Source organism: Protopterus annectens, chromosome 5.part1 (assembly GCF_019279795.1).
Source record: "Protopterus annectens isolate FY-2018-M chromosome 5.part1, PAN1.0, whole genome shotgun sequence".
NCBI classification, from domain to species: Eukaryota; Metazoa; Chordata; order Ceratodontiformes; family Protopteridae; genus Protopterus; species Protopterus annectens.
The window spans coordinates 574,450,421-574,478,136 of NC_056736.1; the positions used below are offsets into that span (position 1 = coordinate 574,450,421).

A 27,716-nucleotide genomic window follows, 5' to 3' on the forward strand; every position below is an offset into this window, starting at 1 on the left:
GTGCATTGAACCAGCTATGAATCTGAGGTATCTTCTGCAGTTTTGTCTGATAGGGACATGCAGGTATGCCTCCTTGAGGTCCAAGGTTACGAGCCAAGCTTTCTTGCCCAGCATGGGAAGAAGCTGCTGTAGTGTCAACATTTTGACTTTCGGAACATCCAGGTAAGTGTTCAGGAAAGAAAGATCCAGAATGGGCCTCCAGGCTTTGTCCTTTCTGGGAACCAGAAAGAGTCTTGAGTAAAATCCTTGTCCTTGCTCCTGTGGTGGTACCTTTTGAATGGCTCTCATGTCCATGAGTGCTGTAATTTGTTTTTCAGCCTCTGCCCATTGATTTGGTGGCAGGTTTGGCATTCCTTTTGATACTCCTTGAAGGCTTTTGGCCGAGACGTCAGAGAGAGAAGCTATCCTAGTTTTAATAAATGGTTCGGTGGAATTTGTGGTTGTTGGTTATTTGGCATTCCTTTTAACCTTGGCAGAGTGTGGAAGTGGAACCTGTAACCTTGAGATACAATGTTGAGTACCCATTTGTCTTTGGTGATCATAAGCCAATTGTGATAGAAAAGTGCCAGTTTTCCTCTCAAGGGGGCTGCCAAGAGAGAGCTGTTTGGCAGCTGTAGCAGGAAGTCATTGGAGCTGTTTTTTAGAAGGTTGGGGCCTGTCTTCCCCTTCTTTCTGGCCTGATGCACCCCACTGTCGAGACCTGTAAGAACCTTGTGGTTGACCTCTAACTCTTGGACGTCTGTATCTGCCCCTTTGAGGTCTGTCTGAAACTGGAAAGGACCAATTCTTTGTTGGGTAATTTCTGCTAAATCGAGGAGGCTGAACCTGTAAGAAATCCTTCACCGTTTGCATAGATTTTGCCTTATCCTCCATTTTCTTTAATACCTCTTCTGCCTTAACTCCAAATAACACATCCTGCTGCAAAGGTGCATCCAATAGTTTTGTTTTAACATGATTTGGTAACATATGTTCTTTTAACCAAGCATGTCTTCTAATGACAGAACCTGTAACTGCTGCTCTACAGGAGGCCTCTAAAGAATCAAAACCACATTGCAAAGTGTGTTTTCCCACTTGTTCAGCTGCATACAATAAATCCTGCATTTCCTTTAAATTAGGAGGATCTGAATCTGGAAGCATTTTTTGTTTCAACTGAGACATCAAAAACTGCTGATATTTTAACATGTGAAACTGGCAATTTAAGGCCCTCATTGCTAAAGTTGCAGATGTATATACTTTCTTCCCCCATCTGTCTAGTGCTCTGGAATCTCTGTCAGAGGGGACTGGATTCTTTGTTGATGAGGCCTTAACCCCTATGGGTCCCCGAGAAATAGTTTCAGGGTCAGCAACAGGGCTTTTATAAAGAAATTTGATGCGAGTCAGGGACTCTGTAGTATCTGTCAGGCTTAACTGGGGCTGGAGGTAAAGAATCAGGATTTAAGCTGGATTCAGTATACACATCATCCACAATAACTAACACTGGCGGAATAGCAAGGGGTCTGTGTTGGGGTAATAAAAGGAAGTCTCTGAGCCTTTTCTTGGATTCCGAGTAATCCTGGCCTTCCCAATGGAAATGCTCCCTCATGGTATGTAAGGTTTCCCCAAAGGAGTAGTCCTCAGGCGGAGAGGCTGATGGAACTGATTCCTCAGCATCAGGATCCTCATAAGGGGGTAAGGAGTATCCTAGGTCTGAGGATGTATCTGAAGAGATGGATACCTGGTCGCATGAGTCATAGTCTGCACCCTGTCTAGACCTTTTATCAGGAGGGGGATGGGAACCCCTGATCAGAGAGATTAGGTCTTCGGCCATTTTGAGCATTTGTTTCTTTGTTTTTAAAGGAGGTTTAGACTTGGCAGAAGATTTAATGCTTAACTGAGTAGGTCTGAAAACACTCTCTGAAGCTGCGAGTTGTTCAGCTACTCCGGATCCCTCTGAAGGGGTAGTTTCGGTAGGCTAAAAAACTTGTGCGTCTGAAGGCCCAGCCATCTCCACGTGGGAGTCAGAGGCGGCCTGTGGTTCTACAGAAGCGGTCAGCCAAGGTAGCAGAAGTGTAAACTTTTTCCCCCCATCTGTCCAGTGCCCTAGAATCCCTATCAGAGGGGACAGTTTTTTTTGCAGTGGAAGCCTTGACCCCTTTGGGACCCTGAGATATAGTTTCTGGGTCAGCAGCAGGATTTTTATATAGAAATTTATGAGAGTCTGGAACCCTGTAGTATCCGTCTGGCTTAGCAGGAGCAGGGGGTAAAGAGTCAGGAGACAGGCCGGACTCTGAAAATGCATCATCTACAATGTCTAGAACAGGTGGAATAGCAAGAGGTCTGTGTTGAGGTAGTAAAAGAAAGTTTCTGAGCCTTTTCTTAGATTCTGAGTAATCTTGGCTCTCCCAGTGAAAATGCCCACTCATGGTATGCAGGATTTCCCCAAAAGAATAATTCTCAGGAGGAGAGGCTGAAGGAATAGATTCTTCAGCATCAGAATCCTCTTATGGAGGAAAAGAGTATCCCTGTTCAGAAGAGGAATCAGAGGAAATTAAAACCTGATCAAAAGAGTCATATTCTGTCTCTTGCCTAGGCCTCTTATCAGGAAGGGGATGAGAACCCGATCAAAGTAATTAGGTCTTCAGCTATTTTAAGCATCTGTTTCTTAGGCATGGAAGTCTGTCCAGGAGAATGCTGTACTTGTTTCTTTGTCTTTAGAGCTGTTTTAGTCTTTGTCTTTGAGGCTGAGGTTGGCTTGACATATAATTGTGTAGGACTGAAAACACCCTCAGAAGCCGATGCCTGCTCAGCGGGTCCGGACACATCTGAGGGAATAGTTTCCGAGAGTCCAATATCTTGAGTATCCAGAGGCCTAGTCGGCTCCACGTGGGAAGTGGAAGCGGCCTGTGGCTCTGAGGTAGCGGGCGTCAGGGGCTGCGAAAGCGCCTCACTGAAAACCGGCGACTGGTCAAGCGGGGGCCTCGTCGTCGGTTTTGGACCTCGGATGCCTGTCCTTTTCCTTTCGCTTTTTATAAACTCCGGTCGTCGGCTGTTCCGACGGCATTATATAATTAAACCTTTGGCCAAAATAATGAAAGGCAAAATAGTACTGATACTTAATAGTGTGTTGGTTAACTCTAGCACAAAACCGATAGCTAGCAATGTCGTGATCAGAGCCTAGGCAAGGAATACTGTATGAATGAAAATCCTTATGAGGTATTTGCTTCCCACAAGAAATACAACTGTTAACTTTTTCTGACATCGGTCTGGAGCAAGAAAAAAAGTTTCCCCAACGGGGTACTTAGCTTTAATGAAGACTTCGGATCTGAAATTCGATTTTGAAAATCTCAGGAGTCGGCCGACCGGCACTTGTGAACTGCTTTTGCTTTGGGCACCGTGCGGCAAGAAAGACTGAAGAAAATGGTGTCAGGTACATCTTTTATACCCCTGGCGCACTGACGTCAGGGAAGAGACGACAGCAACCGACGCCGGACCAAGACTTTGGAATTCAGGCCGACTGCGGGTAGCCTGCCAGCAGGATAACCCAAGAGTAATGACTGCAACAGTGAAACACGATCAACATCCACCTCTAGATGTGCAGCCTCAGACTATTAAAGACTGCTGCAAGCAGGGCTTGTGGTTTCTTCTTAGAAGATATGGACAGCACTGGAAGCAGCAGGACCACATAGTATTTAACAGACTTCCTAGGGTAGTAAAAGAGGTTTTTCTCTCTTTTAGGAGTGGCTACATCACTAAATGAAGGGCAAACCGGGATCAGAGTTCTTCCATAACAGTCACGACTTGCTTCCTTCTTAAAAAGGTAATTATGAAGCTTCAGGGAAGTCTAAGTGAATAAAATTACCTATTTAAACTGGTTCTCCAGGATACTGTTCTCAATTTCCTCCTTGATAAAGGATAACTTCTGCCACATTATCCTAAGTAAGAACATACTTATATCATGGCCTTGAGTCATGCCTCTTAGTGCAAGAAAGTGAGACAAAGCCAAAACTAATGGGAGAACAAAGGCCTAAGTACGGACAGATCTTGAGTATTGCTCTTATAAACTTAGAGAGTTGTTGGAATAACAGGTTTTGCTTTAGCATGCATTTTCTGAAGGATATTAAGTCTGAAACTCATGTGTCTGTCATTTAGTGACATAAATCCTCGGTGATTTGCCAAAAACACAAATTTTAGGAGTTCAGTCCTAAAATAAGAAAAAAACCTGAACATTCTGTGAAAATCTGGACAGCTGAGAGGTATGCCTTGTGTACATCATCTTTACAGTCAACCATTACAACAAACAATGCAGAAGCCCACCTTAAAAGGCACAGCACAGAGTCTGTATTAAAATCCCACTGAGCCCCAACTCAGGGGAAGTCTCCAAGATTTCTCAGACCTATTCCACAGTAGAAGACTGCAAACTGGATATATAAAATGAAGAGATAATGACACTAAGCACTCAGTGTAGCAAAGGGTTACAATCTCTTACCACACCTTTCCAACACTTCTGATTCTTTATCTGCTAGCACACAGAGAAAACAGTAGGGTCAGTGTTGAACTGAAGGAATGATACAATTCTCAACTTGAAGTTGCTTAATGAAGGACAGCCTCTGTTCAGCCAGGGCCTTGTAAAATGATACACTATTCGGGGGCGAGGGTACTGGAATGACAAAAGGGTGCTTCCAAAACAGCATCTCTGATTATCCTTGAGGGGGTCAGATGCCAATGACAGAAGGAAGAATTCTCAACAAAAGAGTTTCCGACTCTAAGCTCCTCAAAGGAATCTGAGGTGGTCTTCCAATACCCTACTCACCGAAGCAGATCAAAATGACAGTTCACACAGTCATGCTCATGAGCAAGTGTGTAACTAATGCATGCTAAATGTCAGGTGACAGAGACCTAGAAAGTGACATCAAGGAGTTAAAAGTCCACAGCAAATATGTGGGCTGAAGGGAGGCAAAATGGAATCACTATTGTGTCAGGTACCTGTACAAGATTTGTCATCTTTTTTGGAAACTAAAAAAAAAAAAAAAAAAAAAAAATATATATATATATATATATCATAGAAAGAGAGATTGACAGATGTAGGACTATATACATATATATATATATATATATATATATATATATATATATATATAGATATCATATCATAGAGAGACTGATAGATGTAGACTATATATATATATCTATATATATAGATATATATAAAGATATATATATGTGTGTGTGTGTATATATATATATATATATATATATATATATATATATGTGTGTGTGTGTGTGTGTGCGCATATGTGTGTATATATGTGTATATATATATATATATATATATATATATATATATATAACTCGCTTCTAGACTTCTCTGTCAGCCTAATGAGTGTCTCATTTGGACAGCAAGATGGACATCTCTCAAAGGGCTGCCCTTCTGACTTGGTAAGTTGACTGGTATGCTGTGTGCTGCAATGGGGGTTCTGAATAACCTCCAAAGAATGTCTTTTACATTACCAGCTCAGGGACTCGCTTGTCTGAAGTGACAATGGACCAGTTCAAGTTTCCTTGTAAAGACTTTAAAATTGCCAACTACTCCCAGGCCAAGAAAAGGGTCTGGGTAAGGGGTCATCACTATGGCTGGGGATTGCCAATGGAAAGCCTTTTACTTACTTATTTTTAATCAGGAGGATGACGCTTACTTGGACTGGTGTCATGCTAGTGTCTATCATCACTGATGAAGGCAAAACTGCTGAAACCGTTTTGATTTTACACCTATTCTGCAATAAACTTAGGTATCACTCGGTGCTGGCCTCCTTTTTTGGATTTGGACTTTGCTTTTTAGCCGTTTGCACCTGCCTTACGTGCGGAGTTCATTTGGGCTTGGATCACTGTCTATTGTACTTGTAGAGGACATTGCTACAAACTCATCCAAAGCTGCAAATATTTACTAATGTTTTATTGTCTGGGTTCCATCCAACCGGGATGAAGCCCATTATTAGTGGATGTCTGCAGAGACAAGCTCCACAGATTTACTTCATTACAACACATGCAATAGGCAGCAGCACACAATTACAGCACTCAAAAAACATACAGCAAAGAGAGAGGAAGGCATTTAGGTGCAACCATTTTTAAAACAATTCTTTTAGAAATAAATTCCACTGCTGTACCACTGAACCTAAACACTGGTCAACGCAAAAGTGAAAAAGCTGTTACGGGATTATCAGTGTGGAAAAACAGTCAATTGAATTAAGTACTCCAACGGTTGTTGTGTCTTTCGGCTTTTCCCGGTTAGGGGTTGCCACAGCGGAACTCCAGTCCGCTAATGATTGGCAGTAGATTTTTACGTGCCGAGTTGCCAGCCCTGACACACAACCTTCAACGAAGGTATGCCCATTCACGCATGTCTCCACACAGAAGACACTCTAGCTGACAATCGAACAGGACAACGTCTTACTGTGAGGCGACAATGCTACCGCAGCACCACCACGGTATGTATTATAAATCAACAGCTACAGTCCAGACCTTTTACTGTGCAATTCAAAGAAACTCTTGGCAGAGGTATCACACCACCCTAATGAGTTAAAAGTCATTTGATTCTGCTTATACTATTTATTGGCTTGGGAGCCTCGCTTCTTAAAATGAAGAATGAAGATTCCCTTCTCACAAAGCGAGAAGTTGTTCAGAGAATGTCAGAAACAAGTACAAGTCTGGAAACTTTTCAATTAATACTACAAACAATTGGTATTAACACTATAGAGCAAACAAATTTATTTCCAAGCATGGAAGCAATATAAACTTACTTCCTGAATTCCAAGACAGAGATAATAAATGCTGTCAGGTGCATAGGTCTCTCCATTTGGTCTTCTGACTTCCTTTATAAACTGAGCCAAACCAAGATTTAACTCATCAACTGTGTGTGACAGAATATCTTCTTTTAATCGTACTGGCTTTGCTAAAAAAAAACAAAACAAAAAACAAACAAAAAAAAAACAAATTAAAAAAAAATTAAGCTGATAATTAATAGCTGCAAACAAGCACCAGCAAATTCCTTCTTCAGGAAATTTTGGTCATGTAATAAAAACACACATTAACCAAATATACTATAACATTTCTGTGCAATTCCTGTGCAGAAGTTAATATTCAGTAATACATTTCCCTTAAAATCTCAATTTACAAACTTGCATCAGTGCTGCTGATGTTGAAGACATGGCATGACAGCAGCACACCTTGTAAAATCAATACTACAAAATTATGCACATTACTTAGAAACCGTAAGGTATGTTTTTTATTCTTTCACACTGTTTACTGAGTACAGCTGCAAGATACACTCATCACATCATTACATGTACAGATATAGGGATCATTGTTGTAGATTCATCATAGATGGGATTCAGCCACAAGCAGGCATCTGCGATGCAGCCCAACTTCTACAGATTAGGGCATCCTGAGGGTAGGCTGACTTCTTCCACATGCCACAGATATCGGGACCAAATGGGAAAGCATATCATGACATTTTCAATTCTCATTTATCTGAAAAGAGAAAGCATCTCCCCAGATAGTACGACTGTTACTGTGGGCCCACTATTTAGCAATCGTGATGCCCCAATTAGTGTTCGATTAAAAAAAAAAGGAATAGTAACTCCAAGCAGGGCTGGTAAGTGGAACCCTGTATTACAACAGATCACTTGCTGTAATATAATCAATCACAGATGGGAAAAGTACAAAAGCAACAGATACCCTACTCACAGGTCTATGGTGATGAAGCTAGCATGCCCTACATGTCAGTAGTAGCAAAACTTGCTGTAGTCCTACAAGAATAGTCCAGCATATAATGCTTGCAGAAATTACAGTGAATACTCTTTCCTTTCACTTGGATGAATCTAAAAGTGCTTATGCAGAGGTGTGTGTGTGTGCGTGTGAGTGAGCGCAAGTTAACTTTATTCACGTTGCTTTGGAATTCCTAGCTGAAAGGATAAAGATTCTTAAGGGAAAACTCAATAGCTATCTGTCCAGAGACTTTTGCTAGTTAGGGGGCATGAACATTAGCACGGTATTCTTACGTCTTGGATTACAGTCCCATTTGAGAGTTATAATCATCCTTTCATTTCTATATTACTGCTCAAAAAATCATTCTGGCCAGTGTCCTGGTAAACAAACTGACAACTATATATTGCTGAGTTTGAGAATCCTCAATAAGAGTACCTGTTACTGGTATAAAGGTATATACAGAAGACCAAGAACCTTCAAGAATGGTTCTAAAATCAATCCCCTTGTAAAAGGCTCCAGATGAGGCTACGATTCTAGTAGAATCTGTCTTTGCTGGACAAGTAAGGAGTTTGCCATGCTGAGCACAGCAAAAGGCATTCAATTTGGAGATCCAGTTGGCAATAGTTTGTGTAGAAACTGGGATCCCTTGTTTTGAATCCTGAAAAGAGACAAACAGTTGCTCTGGTTTGCAACAACTTTTGTCTTAGCTAGGTAAAATCTGAGCTGTCCTCAGATAATGAGGGAATTAAATATTCTTTCCCCTCCTGTTCTGTGGGTTAGGGAAGAAGGTAGGTAGGTTAACAGCCTGATTAAGACACAGTTTGTTCACCATTTTAGGCATGAATGACGGATTGGTCATTAATGACATTCTATCTTTGTGAAAAATTAGGGAAAGAGGAACAGCCATAAGAGCATACAGCTTTGAGTTTGTTCCGGCAGAAGTGAGGACTACAAGGTTTTCCAAGTACAGAACTTGACAGAGGTAGACACTGCTAACTTGATGGGAGGTAGAGTTTTTCCAGTACACTGAGGTCCCAGAATTGGTCTCCAGTCTCCTCTTTGGCTAGTGATAAGAGTACACCTTTAAGGAATGGTTTAACCTCTAGCAAAGCCAGAAGAGAGAAAGCTAGAGGTAGACAAGCTGAAATGTGTGCCTTAATAGAGAAGTATGTTAGACCATATTCCAATAGCTTACGCAGACAGGAGAGGGCCACTAGGGTATTATCTTAAACTGGGGTCCTTGTTTGTTAAATGGACACCACATTGAAATATTTTCGAACTATGTAAGAGAGAAAGGTTTCCTAGCCTCCTGGAGAACCTTTTGCATGTGGTACTCAGAGAATTAGTATCTAAAAGGGATCAGAATCCATTACGGAGGTATATTTCTGGTGATGGCCCCTGGCTGAATGGAAGAGAAGGGAGAACCCAATGCTGTCTTGGCCAAAAGGGAGTCAACCATTAGGATCTTTAGGCACTGAATCTTTAGTAAAACCTTGAGAAGGAGAAGTGGAGTGAAGGCATAAAGACTCGTACTTCTCTTCCAAGAAGCACAAAACATTTAGCAAAACGACTCAGGCAATAGAAAGCTGAAAGGGCTGTCGCCAAGCTTAGGGAGCCTATAGCAAGGAAAGTAACAAGAGATCCTGTAGAGGTATTAGAAATATTTCAGAAATTCTATGAAAGTCTGTACAAAGCAGAGAAATATGGAGATCATTCTGGTAGTTTTGCCAATATAGAAAGAGGTGCATGATTTACAGCTAACTAAATAATCTAAATTCTTAGATCTACAGTCTGCTTACAAGTTGAAAGTAAATTTACGATTGGTAGAGGGATGCACGAAGGTATCTCTCCTTGAAACAAATGAGCAGGCCCTGCAATTTCTGCATGGAAAAGTACTATACCTATTAGAAATCACCCTGGTACTGCTGTTAGTGACATAGCAGAGCTGCCTTTTCAAAGAAAGGTATTTACTTTCAACTTGTATGCAGACTGTAGATCTAAGAATTTAGTTTATTTAGCTAGCTGAAGATCATGCACCTTTCTATACTGGCAAGACTACCAGAATGCTTAAAGAACATATTATGCAACTCTGGGTGATATCAGGAAAATTAATCTCTTTAATGCTTTAGCTAAGCACATATCCAGTAATGAAGGGCACACGTTTGAATTTACAGTACTGCAATTGACATCAGATAATAAGGGGGGGGGTGATATTAACAATAGAGTAGAGTTAGCTGAAATCCAATGGACAGCAATAATGCAAGCAGATAAATCATCAGGAATTAATGTTACTATGCCTTTAAAACCTGTTCTTGAGAAATGTAGACCACATCAGTGACTTAACTGTTTTATTGATTAGCTTTTACTGGCTGTTTTATTATTGCTAAGACATTTAAACTTGGAAGCAATGTTTGTCTGTTATATGGATCTGAAGAAGCACTTTGTATGAAAGAGCTTCTTCTGTTGTATTTTTAACAAACTACATATGCTTTTAGCTGTGGTGGTCGCTTGGAGTTTTTGATTTTTACAAAATCTAGACAATATAAAATTTTTGCATGGAAGCATGGTAAGGCCTTGTTGTGTCTGATTATGATGGCTGCCAAAGCAATTACTAAAAATGGAAATCAAAATCTAAACCAGCTATACAAGAAGTAGTGAATATATAACAGAGATAAAACAACTGGAAGTGAGATCTTTAAAAAAGGTAGGAGCAAACTACAGAAGAAAAAATGGGAACTGTGGGAACAACACATACAGGGAAGGAATGGAGGTCTAAAAGAAGGCAGGACTTAAATGACCTATAAAGAAGCTATGTCTTACCATAATGTTCCATCTATGCTGCCCATCTTCATTTTCATTAACCCATGGGTCTCGGTTCTGACTCTCAGAAAGGACTGGCCCGCTCTCCAAGCTTGAGATTCCAGACTGGAGCTCCTCCCTTCTACCCATAGTGCCCCACTCCCCAACACTTCATCAGATCGAGTTTGCCCAAAGCATAAAGGCCAACATTTTCTATCCTAGACAAAGACAATTATCCAATACCATGAGCAAAGAAATCAGGAGCTCAACCCGAAGGAACACAGGTTCCTCTGAGAGTTCCACCAGGTCTCCCAAAGACTGGAAGGGGGTAGGGGGAGGGATGGTTAATGAAAATGAAGATGGTCAACACAGACAGAACATTATGTTAAGACACAACTGCTTTATCTGCTGTTGTCATCTTCATTTCCATTAACCTGTGGGACGGAATCCCCAGCTACCAAAAAACCCCAGGTGGCTCTCATGGAAGGATATTCCAGAGTACGGCAGAGCTGAAGGCACTCCTGCTTCTGGATATAATAACCAACTTATAATACAAGACAAATGTATGAGGATTTGACCAGGTAGCTGCAGCACAAATATCTTCAATCGAAACCTTGGACCAAAAGGCTTGAGAAGTCGCCATAGACCTTGTAGAATGAGCTTTAATAGTGCCTGGCAAGGGTATGTTTCTGGCTGAACATACAAAGGAAACAGTCTCAACCATCTAGACAGAGTAACCTTTGTAATGGATTTTCTTTTCTTTCTCTCAGTGAAGGATACAAACAACTGCTCAGATTTCCTGAAGGATTTGGTTCTAAGTAGAAACGCAATTGCCTATGTACGTCCAAGCAAATGAAGGGTGTACTCTCCTTTATTCTGACAATTAGGAAACAAGACAGGAGGACCGATGGATTGATTAATGTTCCCCTCCTTGGCTACCTTAGGCAAAAAGGATGGGTTTGTATGTAAATTTACCCGTTTTTGTGAAAAATTAAGTACGGGAATTTAGAAGAAAGAGCTTGAAGTTCAGACACACTTTTTGCGGAGGTGATGGCCACTAGAAAAAGGGTCTTCCAAGTCAGAAATTTTAAATCAACTGTAGCCGCTCGCTCAAAGGGAAGATGAACCAACGTTTGCAAAACCACTGTTAGGTCCCATGGAGGAGTAGGGTCTTCAATCACTGGGCAAAGCAAAAAGGTGTCTCTACAGAAGGCTTTATAAAGTTTTGATGATGTCGGGGGGAAGAATCTTGGCCTACATGAAAACTGGAAATAGCTGCCAGCTGAACTTTAATGGCAGAGTAGCTAGCACCATCATGGAAGAAGGATGCCAAAAAGTCCAAAACAACCATAACAGAATTTGTAAACGGATCTACCTGCTTCTGCTGCACCCAAATGGAGAACCTTTACCATTTACTTTTATAAATCCTGTGGGTTGAAGACCTAAGGGATGAGATCAGAACACTTTGGACAGGGGAAGAAAGCCTGGGACATCTTGCCATGATCGGAATGGGTGAAACCATGCAGTTAGCTTCAAACCCTGAAGGTCTGGGGGGGATACCCTGATGGGTGGGAAAGAAGGTCCAGAATTGGCTTCAACCTCAATGGCGGGCATATCAGGTGAGACCAAAGAAAGGTGAACCAGGTTTGTTGGAGCCAAAAGGGAGCAATGAGGATTACCTTTCTCTTCAACCTGAGAGCCTTTTGTAAAAACTTGAGAATTAATAGCAGAGGAGAGAAGGCATAGAGATGGCCGGGAGGCCAAACACAGACTAGAGAATCTCTGGGTGACTGTCTCTGAGGAGGTATCAAGGCAAAGTACCTGCTGCATTTGCTGAGAGGGGACACAAACGGATCGCAAGACTGACCCATTTCCATCAAATTTGCCGGGGACTGATAATAGAGACCACCCCGTGAGGTATTAGTAACACTCAGCCAAGCCTGTCCGCTAATATGTTGGAATCTCCTAGAATGTGCATTACTATCAGAAACCAGTTGGTAGAGACCAATCACTGCCACACAATCACTGCTTCCTGACATAGGGGGTAGGGACCTGCCCCCCCCGTTTGTTGATGTACCACATCAGGACATATTGTCTGTCTGACTCGCAATCATCCCTGGAGGTAAAAAGCTGTGAAGATCTTAAAACGCGAGAAGAACTGCTCTCATCTCCAATACAATGATATGCAAGCTGGCCACCTGGTGCATCCACATGCCTTGAACTGTCTGACCCAGACAATGTCCTCCATCATCCAAACTAGGAGGTGTCTGTGGTCACTGCAGCATTTGAGACAGGAAGGACAAATGGCCGTCCTTTAGAAACATCTGCCTAGTGATGCCACTAAAGCAGAGAATCTTTACATGGGGAAACTCAAGGGATTCCTGTGAAGAGACCCCTGGACTGCTAACATCCATTGCAGGATCCGCATGTGTAGGCGGCGCAGTCGGTGGGAGAGTTATAGTGCCCGTCACAGAAGCCAATGTTCTGAGAATCAAGCTGGCCAGTGGAGTTGGGACGGCCAGAATTTGTCTGACCTGAAGTTTTAAATTTGTAATCCTCGCTGTAGTTAGAAAGGCTTGGGATACCTGTGTCCAGAAGAGCTCCAATAACATCTATAACACAAATTAGTTGCAGCTGAGATTTCTGAATATTGATTGTGATTCCTAGGAGAGGGGCCAGATGTAAAAGATAATTCCTGGCCTGGATCAGTAGATGCTTGGCTGACGCAGTCAGAAGCCAGTCATCCAGATAGGGAAAAATCTGGAAACCTTGCAGCCTGAGGTGCGCTCTCACCACTGCCAAACATTTGGTAAACACCCAGGGGGGCTGTCGTGAGGCCAACCGAGAGAGATATGAATTGGTAGCGACTGTCTCCCAGTCTGAAACGTTGATATTGCCTGGAGCGTCTGTCCATCTTTATCTGGCACTAAACGTCCTTCAGGTCTACAGAGCACATCCAATCATTCATCTTCAGGATGAGGTAAGATGGACTGAACTATGACCATCCTGAACTTCGTGTGCTTCACTGACTTGTCCAGAATCAGCCATAGGTCCCTGTTTTTTTGGGCACTAAAAAGAACCTGGAGTAAACACCTGATCTGACTTGATTGGGGGGACCTTTTGGATGACTCTTTTGCTTAGGAGTTTTTTGATTTCTAAGACTGCAACCTCCCTCTCAATAATGTCGCCAAAAATAGGCATGGGTAGTTACCGGTGATAAGGGGATTGAAGACCCAGCCTACTCTGACCCGCGCCAGGGACCCTTGCTAACGGTAGGAAGGGTATATGTGCCCCTATTAGCCAGTGTGTCTGCCATAAAGCCCAGCAGCCCTGGGTCAATAAGCTACTGGCTGGCCGATGTCTAGTTGCCAAGCCTGGGTTACCTGGGATAGCTCTGCTGAGTGAAAGCTGGACGTAAATCCAACCAACCTGCCAAACATGAACTGAGAATTGTTAAGCTTAATGTACTTCACTAGTGGATGACATGATGATACGAAGGAGGCTGGACATCCTATGTATCCAAGAGATGAGATGGAAGGGCAGTGCAGCAAAGCCACTTGGCTTGGGATCCAGACTCTACTACTCAGGTGGGGGACAGGCTAGAAAAGGTGTAGGAACTGTGGTGAGAGGCAGGCTTCAGAAGGCAGTGAGTGATATCATCAGAATTAATGACAGACTCATGGCAATCAGACTCCTGTGCAATGATAGGGCAGCATTCATAATCTCAGCCTATGCCCCATGGCAGGGTTGTGATAGTGAGGAAAAGAGTGCATTCAGACAGCAGTTGCAGGATCTACTAGATAAAGCAGGACAACATGAATTGGTGTTGTTAATGGGTGACTTGAATGCACATATCGGGACAGACAAAGTACAGTTGTGTACACTTACCATAAAGGTAGATGTTCGAGTGTATTCACTATTGCAGTCATTACATTTGGGTAATCTGCTGGCAGGTTGTCCTCAGTCGGCCTGAATTCCAAAGTCTTGGGTCCTGCGTCGGTTGCTGTCTTCTCTTCCATGACGTCTGGTCGTCAGGGGTATAAAACATGCAGCCGACGCCATTTTCTTTAGTTTTTCTTGCCCCCGATGTCAGGTGCCCCCAAAAAGGTAGCAAAATTATATGTATATACATATATATATGTGTATACATGCATCAATATAAACTTTACCTTCATCTACAAGCAAATACACCACATAGATTGTAGAAGATAGAGAAGGAAAGATAAATTTCAGAATGACAGGGGGATGGCGGGGGGAAACCTGGACTGCAACAGTGAATACACTCGAACATCTACATTTATGGTAAGTGTACACAAGTGTACTATGTTCTTCATGTTTCACTGTTGCAGTCATTACATTTTGGTAGAATCCCAAAGCTATGGTTGGGAGGCTGGAGCTAAACAGCATTAAGTGCGGCTATAAGGCCCTGCAGCACTGCAGTGGCAAAGCCTGCCCTGGACTTAAGAGTAGAGAGGCAAATGGTAATGCTTTGTAAAGGTGTGAACAGAACTCCAAGTAGCAGCCTCTAGAATGTCTTTGGTTGGTACCCCTCTGAGAAAGGCTGCTGAAGTAGCTGCAGCTCTGGTGGAATGAGACCTAATGCCCTTGGGCACAGGTTTACCATGGTGTAAGTAGCAGAAACGGATGCAGTGGCTTATCCACTTTGAAATTGTCTGCTTTGAAAATGCCTTTCCTTTTGATCCTGCAGCATATGACACTAGTAATTGCTCAGTTTTTCTTAGAGCTTTAGTCCTGCTCGAGTAGAATGTTAGCTGACTGTGTACGTCCAAGGAATGCAGAATTCTCTCCCCCTTGTTCTGCGGATTTAGATAGAAAGTTGGCAGATGACTAGTTTGGTTAAGAGCCACACTGGAAACCACCTTAGGCATAAAAGTAGGATTTGTCCTCAGAGACACCCTGTCTGGGTAAAATGTGATAAAAGGCTCTACAGCCATGAGGGCCTGTAGCTCTGAAACTCTTCTTGCTGAAGTAATTGCTAGTAACAGAGCTGTTTTCCATGATAAGAACTTTAGATCAGCGGTAGCAGCTGGTTCAAATGGAGGCAGGGCGAGCTTTTTCAACACATAGTTGAGGTCCCATGCAGGTAATGGTGATCTTCTAGGAGGCCTTAAATTTTTGGCTCCTCTAAGATGCTGCTTTAGTAAAGGATGAGAAAAGATTGGTGGCTCTGTATTGTAATGAGCCAAAATGGCAGAGGCATGGATGTTGATTGATGAGATAGATAGGCCTTTGTCAAGCATCTCAGTTAAGTATTGTAATATCCGAGGAATATCTGGTTCTGCTGTATCAGTTCCTTGTGCTTGATTCCAAGCACAGAATCTCTTCCATTTGTCAGCATAAGATTTTCTAGTACTAGGCCTTCTGGCTTCCAAAATGACATCCATCACAGCTTTACTGAGAGGTGTTGTTTGTATGACTACATGATTAGCCATGCTGCCAGGTTCAGGGTCTGTAGTTGATTGTGCAGGATCTGATTGTTTTGCTGGGACCGTAGTTGTGGTTTTTGAGGAAAGGTCTAAGCTGGGTATTGAGACAAGTTCCTTAGGATTGGGTACCAGTATTGGCGAGGCCAGTCCGGGGCAATTAATATCATCTTTGGCTTCTCTTGTCTGACTTTTAGGAGGACATTGGGTAGAAGAGGCAGAGGAGGAAAGGTGTAAACAGACTGGGTTTTTCCAACTGAAGGATAGGGCGTTCACTTTCCATGCTTGTCTGTGATAAGTCCTTGTGCAGAACCTTTTCACTTGATAATTTTGAGGAGAAGCAAATAGATCTATGTCTGGGCTCCCCCATTTCTCTGTTATCATGCTGAAGACTTGTGGATTTAGTTTCCACTTGTGTGGATCCATAAGGTTTCTGCTTAAATTGTCTGCCAAAGTGTTTTGTTTTCTTGGCAGGAATTGAGCTTGAAGATGTATTTGGTAGGTCAAAGCTGTGTCCCACAGTGCCATGGCTAATCTGCAAAGGGGGTATGAGTGTGTGCCCCCTTGCTTGTTTATATACCACATGACTGTGGTGTTGTCTGCCTTTATCAGTAGTTGTCCTGGATGAACTAAGTCCTTGAAGGCTGTTAGGGCATTTTGAACAGCTAGCATCTCTTTCTGGTTGATATGCAGATGCATTTGATTTGGTGTCCATATGCCCTGAATGCATTTTCCTGCCATGTGGGCCCCCTAGGCATAATCTGATGCATCTGTTAAGGTTTGGCTGGCAGGGGGTAGAGTGAAGGGCCATCCCATGTTTTGGTGACAGGCCTTTGCCCACCATAGAAACTCCTGTTTCAGGCAGGGGATGAGAGGAATCATCGTTTCCAGACTGTGTGAATGCTGACTCCATAAACATTTTAGGTACCATTGAAGTTTTCTCATATGCAGTCTTGCATATGGAATTAGTAGGATGCAGGATGCCATGAAGCCCAGAGCCTGCAGAATTTGTCTTGCAGAAGACTGGGTTTTTGTTGCTATCAGTCTGAAGTAAGTAGTCAGTTGCCTTTGCTTGTCTGGCGTAAGGTAAGCCATCTGGGCAGTTGTATCCAAGCTTGCACCCAGGAATGTTATCTTTTGAGAGGGTACCAGTTGTGATTTCTTTTGGTTTACTGTGTACCCTAGGCATGTTAGAAGCCTTTTCACAAATGCCAGGTGTCGAAGAAGAGTGTCCTTGTTCTCTGCTTGAATGAGACAGTCGTCCAAGTAAGGATATATTTGAATACTTCTTTGTCTTTAAAATGCAATTACTGGTGCCAGGCACTTTGTAATGACCCTGGGCACAGTAGATAAGCCAAAGGGCAGTGCAGAGAATTGATAATGCATTAAGCCAGCCTTGAATCTGAGGTATCTTCTGCATGACTGTCTTATTGGGGTGTGCAGGTATGCCTCTTTTAGGTCTAAAGTCACCGGCCAAGCACTCTTGCCCAGCATGGGCAGAAGCTGCTGCAAAGTCAGCATTTTGAATTTTAGAATGTCCAGGTATGTGTTCAAAATCGATATATCCAGTATTAGCCACCAGGCCTTGTCCTTTCTGGGTACAAAGAACAGTCTTGAGTAAAAACCTTGTCCTTTTTCCTGTTCTGGTACTGTCTGAATGGCGCCCATATCCATGAGGGACGTAACCTGTTTCTGTGCCTCTGCCCATTGATTTTTTGGCAGATCTGGTCAACCATTTGCCATTGGCAGAGTGTGGAAATGGAATCTGTATCCCTGTGATACAATGTTTAATACCCACTTGTCCTTGGTTATTAACTGCCAATTTTGAGTGAAAAGTGCTAATTTCCCCCTATGGGTGCTGCCAAAAGATAAGTGCTTGGTATAGGCAGAGGGAAGTCATTGGGATTGCTTTCTGTAGGTTTGCACTTTATCTCCTCCAGATTTGGAGGTGGAAGCGCCCCATTGCTTTGACCTGTATGAATCTTGCACCTGGTATCTGGAACCCTTAGGGTGTCTAGATTTGCCCCTTTGAGCTCTGTCTGACACAGGAAAGGACCAATTTTTTGTAGGCCAGTGTCTACTGAATCTTGGTGGCTGCACTTGTAAGAAGTCTAACAGTTTGCATAGACTTAGCTTTGTCTTCCATTTTCTTTAAAACCTCTTCTGCCTTAACACCAAACAGAGAATCATGCTGTAAAGGTGCAGCTAGCAATTTAACATGATCAGGCAAATTTTGTTCCTTTAACCAGGCATGCCTCCTAATCACAGATCCAGTAACTGCGGCCCTGCAGGAGGCCTCTAAGGAATCAAAACTACATTGCAAAGTATGCTTTCCAACTTGTTCAGCTGCATGCAATAATTCCTGCAATTCTTTATTTTCTGCACATTCTGAAATCAACATCATTTTCTGTTTCAGCAATCCCATAACATGCTGTTGGTACTTAAGCATATGCAATTGACAGTTTAAGGCCCTGATTGCCAAGGTTGCAGATGTATAAACCTTTTTTTCCCCATCTGTTTAGTGCCCTTGAATCTCTGTCAGAGGGTGTAGGATTTTTTTGCTGTTGAGGCCTTAACTCCCTTTGGACCCTGTGAAATAGTTTCAGGATCAGCAGCAGGGTTTCTAAATAAAAATTTATGTGAGTCAGGGACCCTGTAATATCGGTCAGGCTTACTGGGAGCCAGAGGTAAGGAGTCAGGGGTCAAGCTCGACTCTGAAAACACATCATCCACAATGTCTAAAATAGGGGGAATGGCTAAAGGCTTGTGCTGAGGGAGAAGAAGGAAATCCCTGAGCCTCTTTTTTGATTCTGAGAAGTCTTGACTCTCCCAGTGAAAATGCTTCCTCAAGGTATGCAAGGTTTCTCCAAATGAATAATTCTCAGGAGGAGATGCAGATAGAATAGACTCTTCAGCATCAGAATCCTCAAAGGGAGGTATAGATAATTCATGATCAGAAGAAGAATCAGAAGAAATAGAAACCTGATCTGAAGATTCATAATCAGTGTCTTACCTAGGCCTCTTATCTGGAGGGGGATGGGTACCCTTGATCAAGGTAATAAGGTCTTCAGCCATTTTGATCATCTGCTTTTTAGGCATAGAGGCCTGTGCACGTGGCTCATGCGTAGTTTGTTTTAGTTTTAGAAGTAGCTTTTGTCTTTGGTTTTGTAGCTGTCGTCGGTTTGATATACAACTGTTGAGGTCTGAATGCACCCTCAGAAGCCGATGCCTGCTCAGCGGCTCCGGACCCATCCGAGGGAGAAGCATTCATCGGTCCAATACCTTAAGTATTTTGTGGCATGCCGGACTCCACATGGGTGTCAGTAGAGGTCTGCGACTCGAAGGTAGCGGGTATCAGGGGCTGCAAAAGCGCCTCAATGAGTACCGGCGAACCGGCAACTGGCTTAGGAGAAGCTTCGCCATCAGTTTTGGATCTCGACTGCCTTTCTCTGTCCTTTTCTTTGCGTTTTTTATGTACTATCCGATGACATTTCTGGGTAGTTAAATCTGTTTCCAAAATACTTTGATGCAAAAATATAGCGACGCTTAATAGTGTGTTGGTTAAATCTAGCACAAAACCGACAGCCAGGCACGTTGTGATCAGGGCCTAGGCAAGGAATACAGTATAAATGGAAATCCTTATGAGGTATTTGCTTCCCACAAGTAATACAATTATTAACCTTTTCTGACATCGGTAAAAAGCAAGAAAAAAGTTTCCCCAGTGGGGTACCATAGCTTTAGTGAAGACTTCGGTTCTGAAACTCAAACTCGAATATTTCAGTAGTCAGCCGACCGGCACTTGCGAAATGCTTCTGCTTTGGGCACCGCGCGGCAAGAAAGACTAAAGAAAATGACGTCGGCTGCATGTTTTATACCCGACGACCTGACGTCATGGAAGAGAAGACAGCAACCAACGCAGAACCCAAGACTTTGGAATTCAGGTAGACTGAGGGCAACCTGCCAGCAGATTACCCAAATGTAATGACTGCAACAGTGAAACACTAAGAACATCAGAATATGAGGACTGCCTTGGTCCACATGGGTGGGGCAACAGGAATAAAAGAAGGAGAAGCCATTCTAGACTTCCTCCTCTGGTGTCCCCCACCTCTGGATCAGATGGTTGAAGGTGCTGGGCTCCACTTTCCACTTGTGTGGGTCTAGGAGATTTCTGTAAGTCATCTGCCAGTGAATTTTTTTTTTGCCTGGCAGGAATTGAGCTTGTAGATGGACTTGGTTGCGCAAGTCTGTGTTCCACAGGGCCATGGCTAACCTGTAGAGTGGGTAAGAATGGGTTCCCCCCTGCTTGTTTATCTACCACATCACTGTGGTGTCTATTTTTATAAGCAGTTGTCCTGGAAGGATTAGGTATTTGAAAGATGTCAGAGCATTCTGTACAGCTAGTATCTCTTTTTGATTGATGTGCAGGAGAATCTGGCTTGGGCTCCAGTGGCTCTGAATGCATTTTCCTGCCATGTGAGCCCCCCCCATGCATAGTCTGATGCGTCTGTTGTCAGGGTTTGGGCAGCGAGGGGTTGAGTGAAAAGAAGTCCCTTATTGTGGTTGCATGCTTCTGACCAACAAAGGAACTCTGCCCTTAAACAAGGTATGACAGGAATGACTGTTTCCAGGTCCTGAGAATGTTGGCACCAAAGACTTTTTAAGTACCACTGAAGTTTCCTGGTGTGCAGTCTTGCACATGGAATGAGCAGAATACATGAGGCCATGAACCCCAGGGCTTGCAGTATTTTTCTTGCAGAAAGTTGTGTTCTGGTGGCCCTTTGTTTGAAGTAATTTGACAGATAGAACTGTTTTTCTGAAGTGAGAAATGCCATCTGGGAAGTTGTGTCCAAGCTTGCTCCCAGGAATACAATCTTTTGACTGGGCACCAGTTGTGATTTCTTTTCATTGATGGTGTACCCCAATGAAGTGAGAAGGTTTTTTACAAATGCCAGGTGCTGAAGTAGCAATTCCTGACTGTCCACCTGAATCAGGCAGTCGTTCAAGTATGGGAAAATTTAGATATTTCTCTGCCTGCAGTATGCAATGGCTGGAGCCAGGCAGTTTGCGAATAATCTGGGCGCAGTAGATAAGCCAAAGGGAAGTGCACAGAACTGATCGTGCATAGAGCCTGCCCTAAAACGTAGATATTTCCTGCATGACTCCCTTATGGGGATGTGCAGATAAGCTTCTTTTAAAGTCTAGAGTGACTAAACAGGCATCCTTGGCTAGCATGGGGAGAAGCTGTTGCAGGGTAAGCATCTTGAATTTTGGGACCACAAGAAAGGTGTTGAGGATAGAAAGATCTAGGATTGGGGGCAAAGAGCCCTCTTTTCTGGGCACCAGGAAAAGTCTGGAGTAGAAACCCTGACCCCTTTGTTCTACTGGAACAGGATGAATAGCTCTTATATAGCAGGGACAGTACGTGCTTTTGAGCCTCTGTCCACTGGTTTGGAGGAAGGTCTGGAAACCTGCTTGGGGTTGGTAGTGAATGGAAGTAGAATTTGAACCCCTGGGATACAATGTTTAGGACCCATTGGTCCTGAGTAATGGACATCCAGTTTTTTGCATGAATGGCAAGTTTTCCTCCTAGGGGCACAAACAGTTGGGCAGGGCTAGGAAAGATAACTAAGAAGTCACGGTGAAATTTTTCCATAAGGGGGTGGCCTAACACTCCCTGTTTTTGAGGTGGGGGCACTCCATTGTTTAGATCTCTGCATACCCTGAGACTGTAGTCTGGGAGGCTTGTGAGGCTTATTTCCTCTGGGTCTGGTCTGGGAAGGCCTGGCAGGGGCTGGAAAGGACCAGTTTTTTAAAGGCCAATGCCTACTGAATCTAGGTGGTTGCACTTTTAAGAATTATCTGACAGTTTGTACAGATTTAGCTTTTTCTTCCATCTTTTTAAGAACAACTTCTGCTTTGGTGCCAAACAAATGGTCCTGATTTAAAGGAGTGTCTAGTAATTTGGAATTGACATGATCTGGCAATGATTGTTCCCTCAGCCAAGCGTGCCTTCTCAGTACAGACCCAGTGACTGCAGCCCTGCAAGATGCTTCTAAGGCATCAAAACCACACTGCAAGGTATGCTTACTAACTTGGTTTGCAGAATGCATTAGCTCTTGTAAATCTTTACTTTCTGCAAAGTCTGACAATAATACCATTTTTTGTTTAATTAGTTCCATAATATGTTGCTGGTACTTCAACATGTGAAACTGACAATTGAATGCCCTGATGGCAAGAGTTGCAGAGGTATATACCTTTTTACCCCATCTGTCTAAAGCTCTGGAATCCCTATCCAAAGGGGTAGGATTTCTGGCTGTAGTAGCCTTAATACCTTTAGGTCCCTGGGAAATGGTCTCTGGATCAGCAGTGGGATTTCTTGAAGAGAAATTTGTGGGAATCAGGTACTCTGTAGTACCCGTCAGGTTTCCTAGGGGCTGGGGGTAATGTATCTGGAGTTAGACTGGATTCCACAAAAACAACATCCAGGACAGGGGGTATAGCCAGAGGTCTGTGCTGAGGCAACTCTAAAAATTCTCTGAGTCTCTTTTTGGACTGAGGGTAGTCTTGGCATTCCCAGTGGAAATGATCTCTTAAAGTATGCAAGGTTTCACCAAAAGAAAAATCCTCTGGAGGGGAGGCAGAGGGAATGGATTCCTCTGCATCTGAATCCTCATAGGTTGATAAGGGCATGTCCTGGTAATTAGAAGGGTCAGAGTCATCGGATTCCTGGTCTATAGAATCAGAATGAAACTCAATTATTTGTCTTTTAGCAGGGGAAGGCTGGCTTCCCCTAATTAGGGTAATAAGGTCTTCAGCCATTTTAAGCATTTGTTTTTGTGGCATGGGAGCTTGAGCATGCGCTTTGGTCATCAGTTTTCTAGGTGTAGTGTGTACTCTGGGCCTGAGAAACTCGGTAGTTTTAGCTAAAAACGAAGTTGTCGGTTTAATGCGAACATCGGTAGGTCGGAATACACCCGGACCCATCCAAGGCAGAGACATCTGCAGGTCCATAGTCGAAGAAGCATCTCGTGGCATACCAAATGGGTCTCAGCAGAGGCCTGCGAATCTGCAGAAGTGGGCATTAGGGGCTGCAAAGGCGCCTCACTGAGTACCGGTGGACTGGCGAATAGCTTAACAGAAGCATCGTCAGCAGTTTTGGACCTATGCAGTCTGTCTTTATCTTTACGTTTTTTCGAAAGATTAGCAGTCTGATGGCTTATCGAAGCCATTTCGGAATACGGAGAACAAGAGCGAAAGAATGTAGCGACAAAGATAGCCCGATGAATGGTTCGAGCGTTAAACAAGGCACAAAACCGTCAGGAAGAGACGTCGTGGTCTGGGCCTAAACAGGTGACACAGTAAGAATGAAAATCTCTGTGAGGTATTTGCTTTCAACAGGCAAGGCAATTGTTAACTTTTTCTGACATTGGTTAGAGCAAGAAAAAAGGATCCCCAACTGAGTACTTAGCTTTAGAAGACTTCAGGTTTGAAACTCGAAATAAAAGAAGTTACGTCCTTACCATAACGTTCCATGTGAGTTGTTCATCTCGCCTTTTTGTTCTTACACGTGGGTTCGGAGCCGATCCCTCGGCTCAGAGTCGGCCGCTTTTCAAGCTCAAACTCTCAGAGAAGCTCGAGACCTAGTGTATATCCCATGATGCTCTACTGTAAACCCCCAGATCTAGTACGCTGCACCCGAAGACAGCCTAAAAGTAAGAAAAACTACAGTACCTACCCTATCTAGGTACCTATAGATTCAGACAGGAGAAAAACACAGTCTGTCCTAAGAAGACAGGCTGACAAGACCGGCCAATCCACCAAGGCAACCATCTTTCTCAACAGGAGGGGGAAGGTGGGAGGGAATGTAAGAACATAAAGGCGAGATGAACAACTCACATGGAACGTTATGGTAAGGACATAACTTCTTTATGTGAAGTTGTTCTATCTCGCCATTTTGTTCTTACACGTGGGTAGCGTCCCAAACACCCTAACCCTGGGTGGCTCAAGGGAGAACATTCCTGAGCACAGTGGAACCAAAGGAAGCCCTGTCCCTGGAGACCCTGTCCACTTTGTAATGAGTGATAAACGTGTGAAGTTTTGACCACGTGGCAGCTGCACAAATGGTATCCAAGGGTAAATGAGCTGCATCAGCTAATGACGTAGAAACAGCCCGGGTAGAATGGGCTTTGACATTATTCGGTAATGGCTGGTTAGTGGAGGAGTAAATGAATTTAATGCAGTCAGAAAGCCACTTAGATAATGTGATTTTTGATACCGCAGAACCTTTCTTGTTCTCTGCGTAAGAGACAAGAAGTTGATCAGATTGCCTGAAGTATTTCGTTCTGTCCAAGTAGAATCTCAATTGTCTGTGAACATGAAGCTTGTGTAACATATATTCCAGTCTGTTGGTATGGTGTCTAAAAAAGGTTGGGAGCTCAATGGACTGATTTAAGTTAGTTTCTGAACAGACCTTGGGAAGAAAGGTAGGGTTTGTCCTGAGAGACACTCTATCAGGGTGGAATATCAAATATGGGGGCTTGGAGGATAAGGCTTGAAGTTCAGAGACCCTATGCACAGATGTAATGGCTACCAGAAATATAGTTTTCCAGGAGAGAAACTTCAAGTCACAGGACGAAGCGGGTTCGAAGGGAGCAAGCATCAATTGGGATAAAACAAGATTCAAATTCCAGGGAGAGATAGGTTGTCTGATAGGAGGTGTGAGATGGTGGATCCCTTTCAAAAAGGCTTTACATAGTCTGTGGGACATGATGTTGGACCCGTTAAATCCTACATGAAAGTTGGAAATTGCAGCCAATTGAACTCTTATGGTGGCAGCAGCTGCGTCCTCATAGAACAAGGAAGACAAGAACTCTAAAATGATATGAATAGGGGCAACATAAGGGTCAATGTCGTGGTTAGAAGCCCAGTGAACAAATAGTTTCCATTTGCTGTTATATAGCTTCCTGGTTGACAATTTATGAGAGGAAACTATAATATGTTGGACCGCGGGAGACAAATCTTGAGACCTGGCTAATATGGGAATTGGAGCAGCCAAGCTGTCAGTTTCAGGGAGATGAGGGAGGGATGAAGAACTCCCGACGAATGAGTCAGAAGGTCTGGCACTGGGTCCAGAGTCCATGGTTCTTCCACTCGATACTTCTGTAGGAAGGGGAACCAAATCTGACGAGGCCAAGACGGGGCTATCAAAATCACAGTCCTTCCCAGACTTTTGGCTTTCTGTATGAATTTGGGAATTGGCGGGAAGGCATATAGGAGGGCCCGGGGGCCAATCGTGTACAAGCGCGTCCTCGGGTTGCTCCCCGGTGGGGGATAAAGGGCAAAGTAGCTGCTGCATTTGGCATTCATCGGAGATGCAAACAGATCGCAGCAAGGCTGGTCCCATCTGTGGAAAATTCTGTCTGCCACCTGTTGTTTGAGGGACCACTCGTGAGGCAACAGGATGGCCCTGCTCTGTTTGTCCGCTATCACGTTGGATGACCCCGGGATGTGCGTTGCTATTAGAAAGCATCTGGTGGATGTAGCTCACTGCCAAATTCTTAGGGCCTCTCGGCATAAGGGATATGATCTTGTTCCCCCTTGCTTGTTGATGTACCACACTACTGACATGTTGTCCATCTGAATTACAATTGTCCCTGGAGGAAGAGAGTCGTGAAAGTGTTGCAACGCCAGGATCACCGCTCTCAGCTCCAGGACATTTATATGCAAATGTGATTCCATGCTTGACCAAGTATCTTGGACAGTCTTTCCCTGAAATAGCCCCCCCACCCTATAAGGGAAGCATCCGTGGTCACTGTGGCTGTGGGAGAACAAGGGGACGTCCGACTACTATATGGTCGCTGTTCAGCCACCAATTGAGATCCTTTTTGCAAAGGTTTTTTAATAGAATCTCGTGTGACAAGGGCAGTTGTTGGTAAGACCACTGTGTGAAGAGTAGCCACTGGAGTATCCGCATGTGCCCCAATGGGACTGCTATTAGCGTGGCTGCAATTGTGCCTAATAGCTTCAGTATCTGGGACTCAGGAGCTTTGTTCTGGGTCAGCAGAATGGACAATCGACTCCTTAGAGATACGACTCTTGCTTGAGGCAACCTGATCCTTGAATTGACGGTGTCTAGCTCTGCTCCTATAAAGGTAATACACCTCGAGGGCGATAATGACGATTTTCCGAAGTTTAAGGTTATGCCCAACTGGGAACATAGGTTGATAGTGTAGTCTCTTGCTTGGATTAGTTGATGCCTGGAGGTGGCGGTGAGCAGCCGGTCATCCAGATATGGAAACACCCGGAATCCTAAACGTCTCAGGTGAGCCGTGACCACTGCCATACATTTGGTGAACACTCTGGGGGCTGTGGTGAGACCAAAGGGCAGGGCTCTGAATTGGTAATGACTGGCCCCCAGCCGGAAACGCAAAAGATCTCTGGATGATCTGGCCATTTTGATGTGGTAGTAAGCATCCTTGAGATCTATACAGCACATCCAATCGCCCGTTTCTAGGAACGGAAGTATCGATTGAAGCGTGACCATCCAGAACTTTTCCTTCTTGACGAAGGTGTTGAGTTTGCTGAGGTCTAATATGGGCCTCCAGTCCCCTGTTCTCTTTGGAACTAAAAAGAACCTTGAGTAAGTTCCAGATCCTATCTGGTCCGCCGGGACTGGCTGGATGAATCTTTTGTCTAGCAGGTTTTGAATCTCTATGGCTGCTAGCTTTCGCAGACTGGGTGGAACGTCTGGAATACTTGTATACATGGGAGGGAGTTTTGTAAAGGGAATGTAATAACCTCTGGAAATGATGCTTTTTACCCAAGAATCCGTTGTAATGTTTAGCCAGGCGTTTGGATATAAAGCCAAGCGACCCCCGACCGCCTCCAGAGAAGTACAGCAGGGCTTCCTTTCAGGAATGCTGATAGGGCTTACCAGAGAACTGCTCCCTGTCACCTTGATTTTGCGGACCCCCTCTGCCATTTGGACGGCGTCTTCTGTTTCTACCCCCTCCTCTGCCCCTAGAGGGGGTATCCGTAGGTGTGTTCTGGAAAGCTCCTTGGGGTTTTCGGAACCACATTTTTCCACTTCGTTGCCCTTTGGGGTACGGTCTAGCTGGAGTGGAGAAACGGACTCCTACAGCAGACAGAGTCTTTCCTTCTTGTTCACACCTAGAAAGCGTCTCCTTAACTTTGGGCCCAAACAAGGCGGAACCATCGAATGGGGTATTGACGAAGGAAGATTTGAAGGCTTCCACAAAGGAGCAAAGGCGCATCCAGGACTGCCTCCGAAGAGCTATCGCTGAGCCTGCCGCCCTATTCGATCCGTCGGCGGCATAAGAAATGAGCCGCATGGATGAGTTGACTATAGAGATGAGGGTGTTGAGTTGTGCAGTGACTTTCTCAGAAACTGCATCAGCTGTGTTACCCTGTAGAATATCTCCCAGCTTTTTAAGGAGATCTCGTTGAAGGCGGGTAAAATGGGTCAGGTAGTTGAGCGATCTCATGGAAAATGCCGCAGAACTAAATATGTGTTTCCCATACCTGTCCATCGTCCTAGAATCCCTATTAGGAGGATGGACAGACGAAGAGGTTTCCGACATCTCTTTCTTGGTGGCTGCCGCCACCACCATGGCATCAACCGGGACTCCCTTGGTAAGAAAAGCTTAGTCAGTAGGGGAAGTAATGAACTTGTTGGGCCTCTGAGGGACCGGTTCCACTGAATCAGGGGACTCC

At 43.9% G+C, this 27,716-nt stretch overlaps 1 protein-coding gene across 2 annotated transcripts in view; it reads right to left on the reverse strand.

Annotated features, from left to right (window-relative positions):
* Positions 1 to 27,716, reverse strand: part of ZMYM2 (zinc finger MYM-type containing 2) — a 2,217,537-nt gene that overhangs the window by 214,529 nt on the left and 1,975,292 nt on the right. For both annotated transcript variants that reach the window (XM_044073197.1, XM_044073196.1), the window contains exon 19: positions 6,774 to 6,925. In XM_044073197.1, the coding sequence (XP_043929132.1) occupies positions 6,774 to 6,925 (152 nt within the window). The remainder of the gene's footprint in view (positions 1 to 6,773; positions 6,926 to 27,716) is intronic.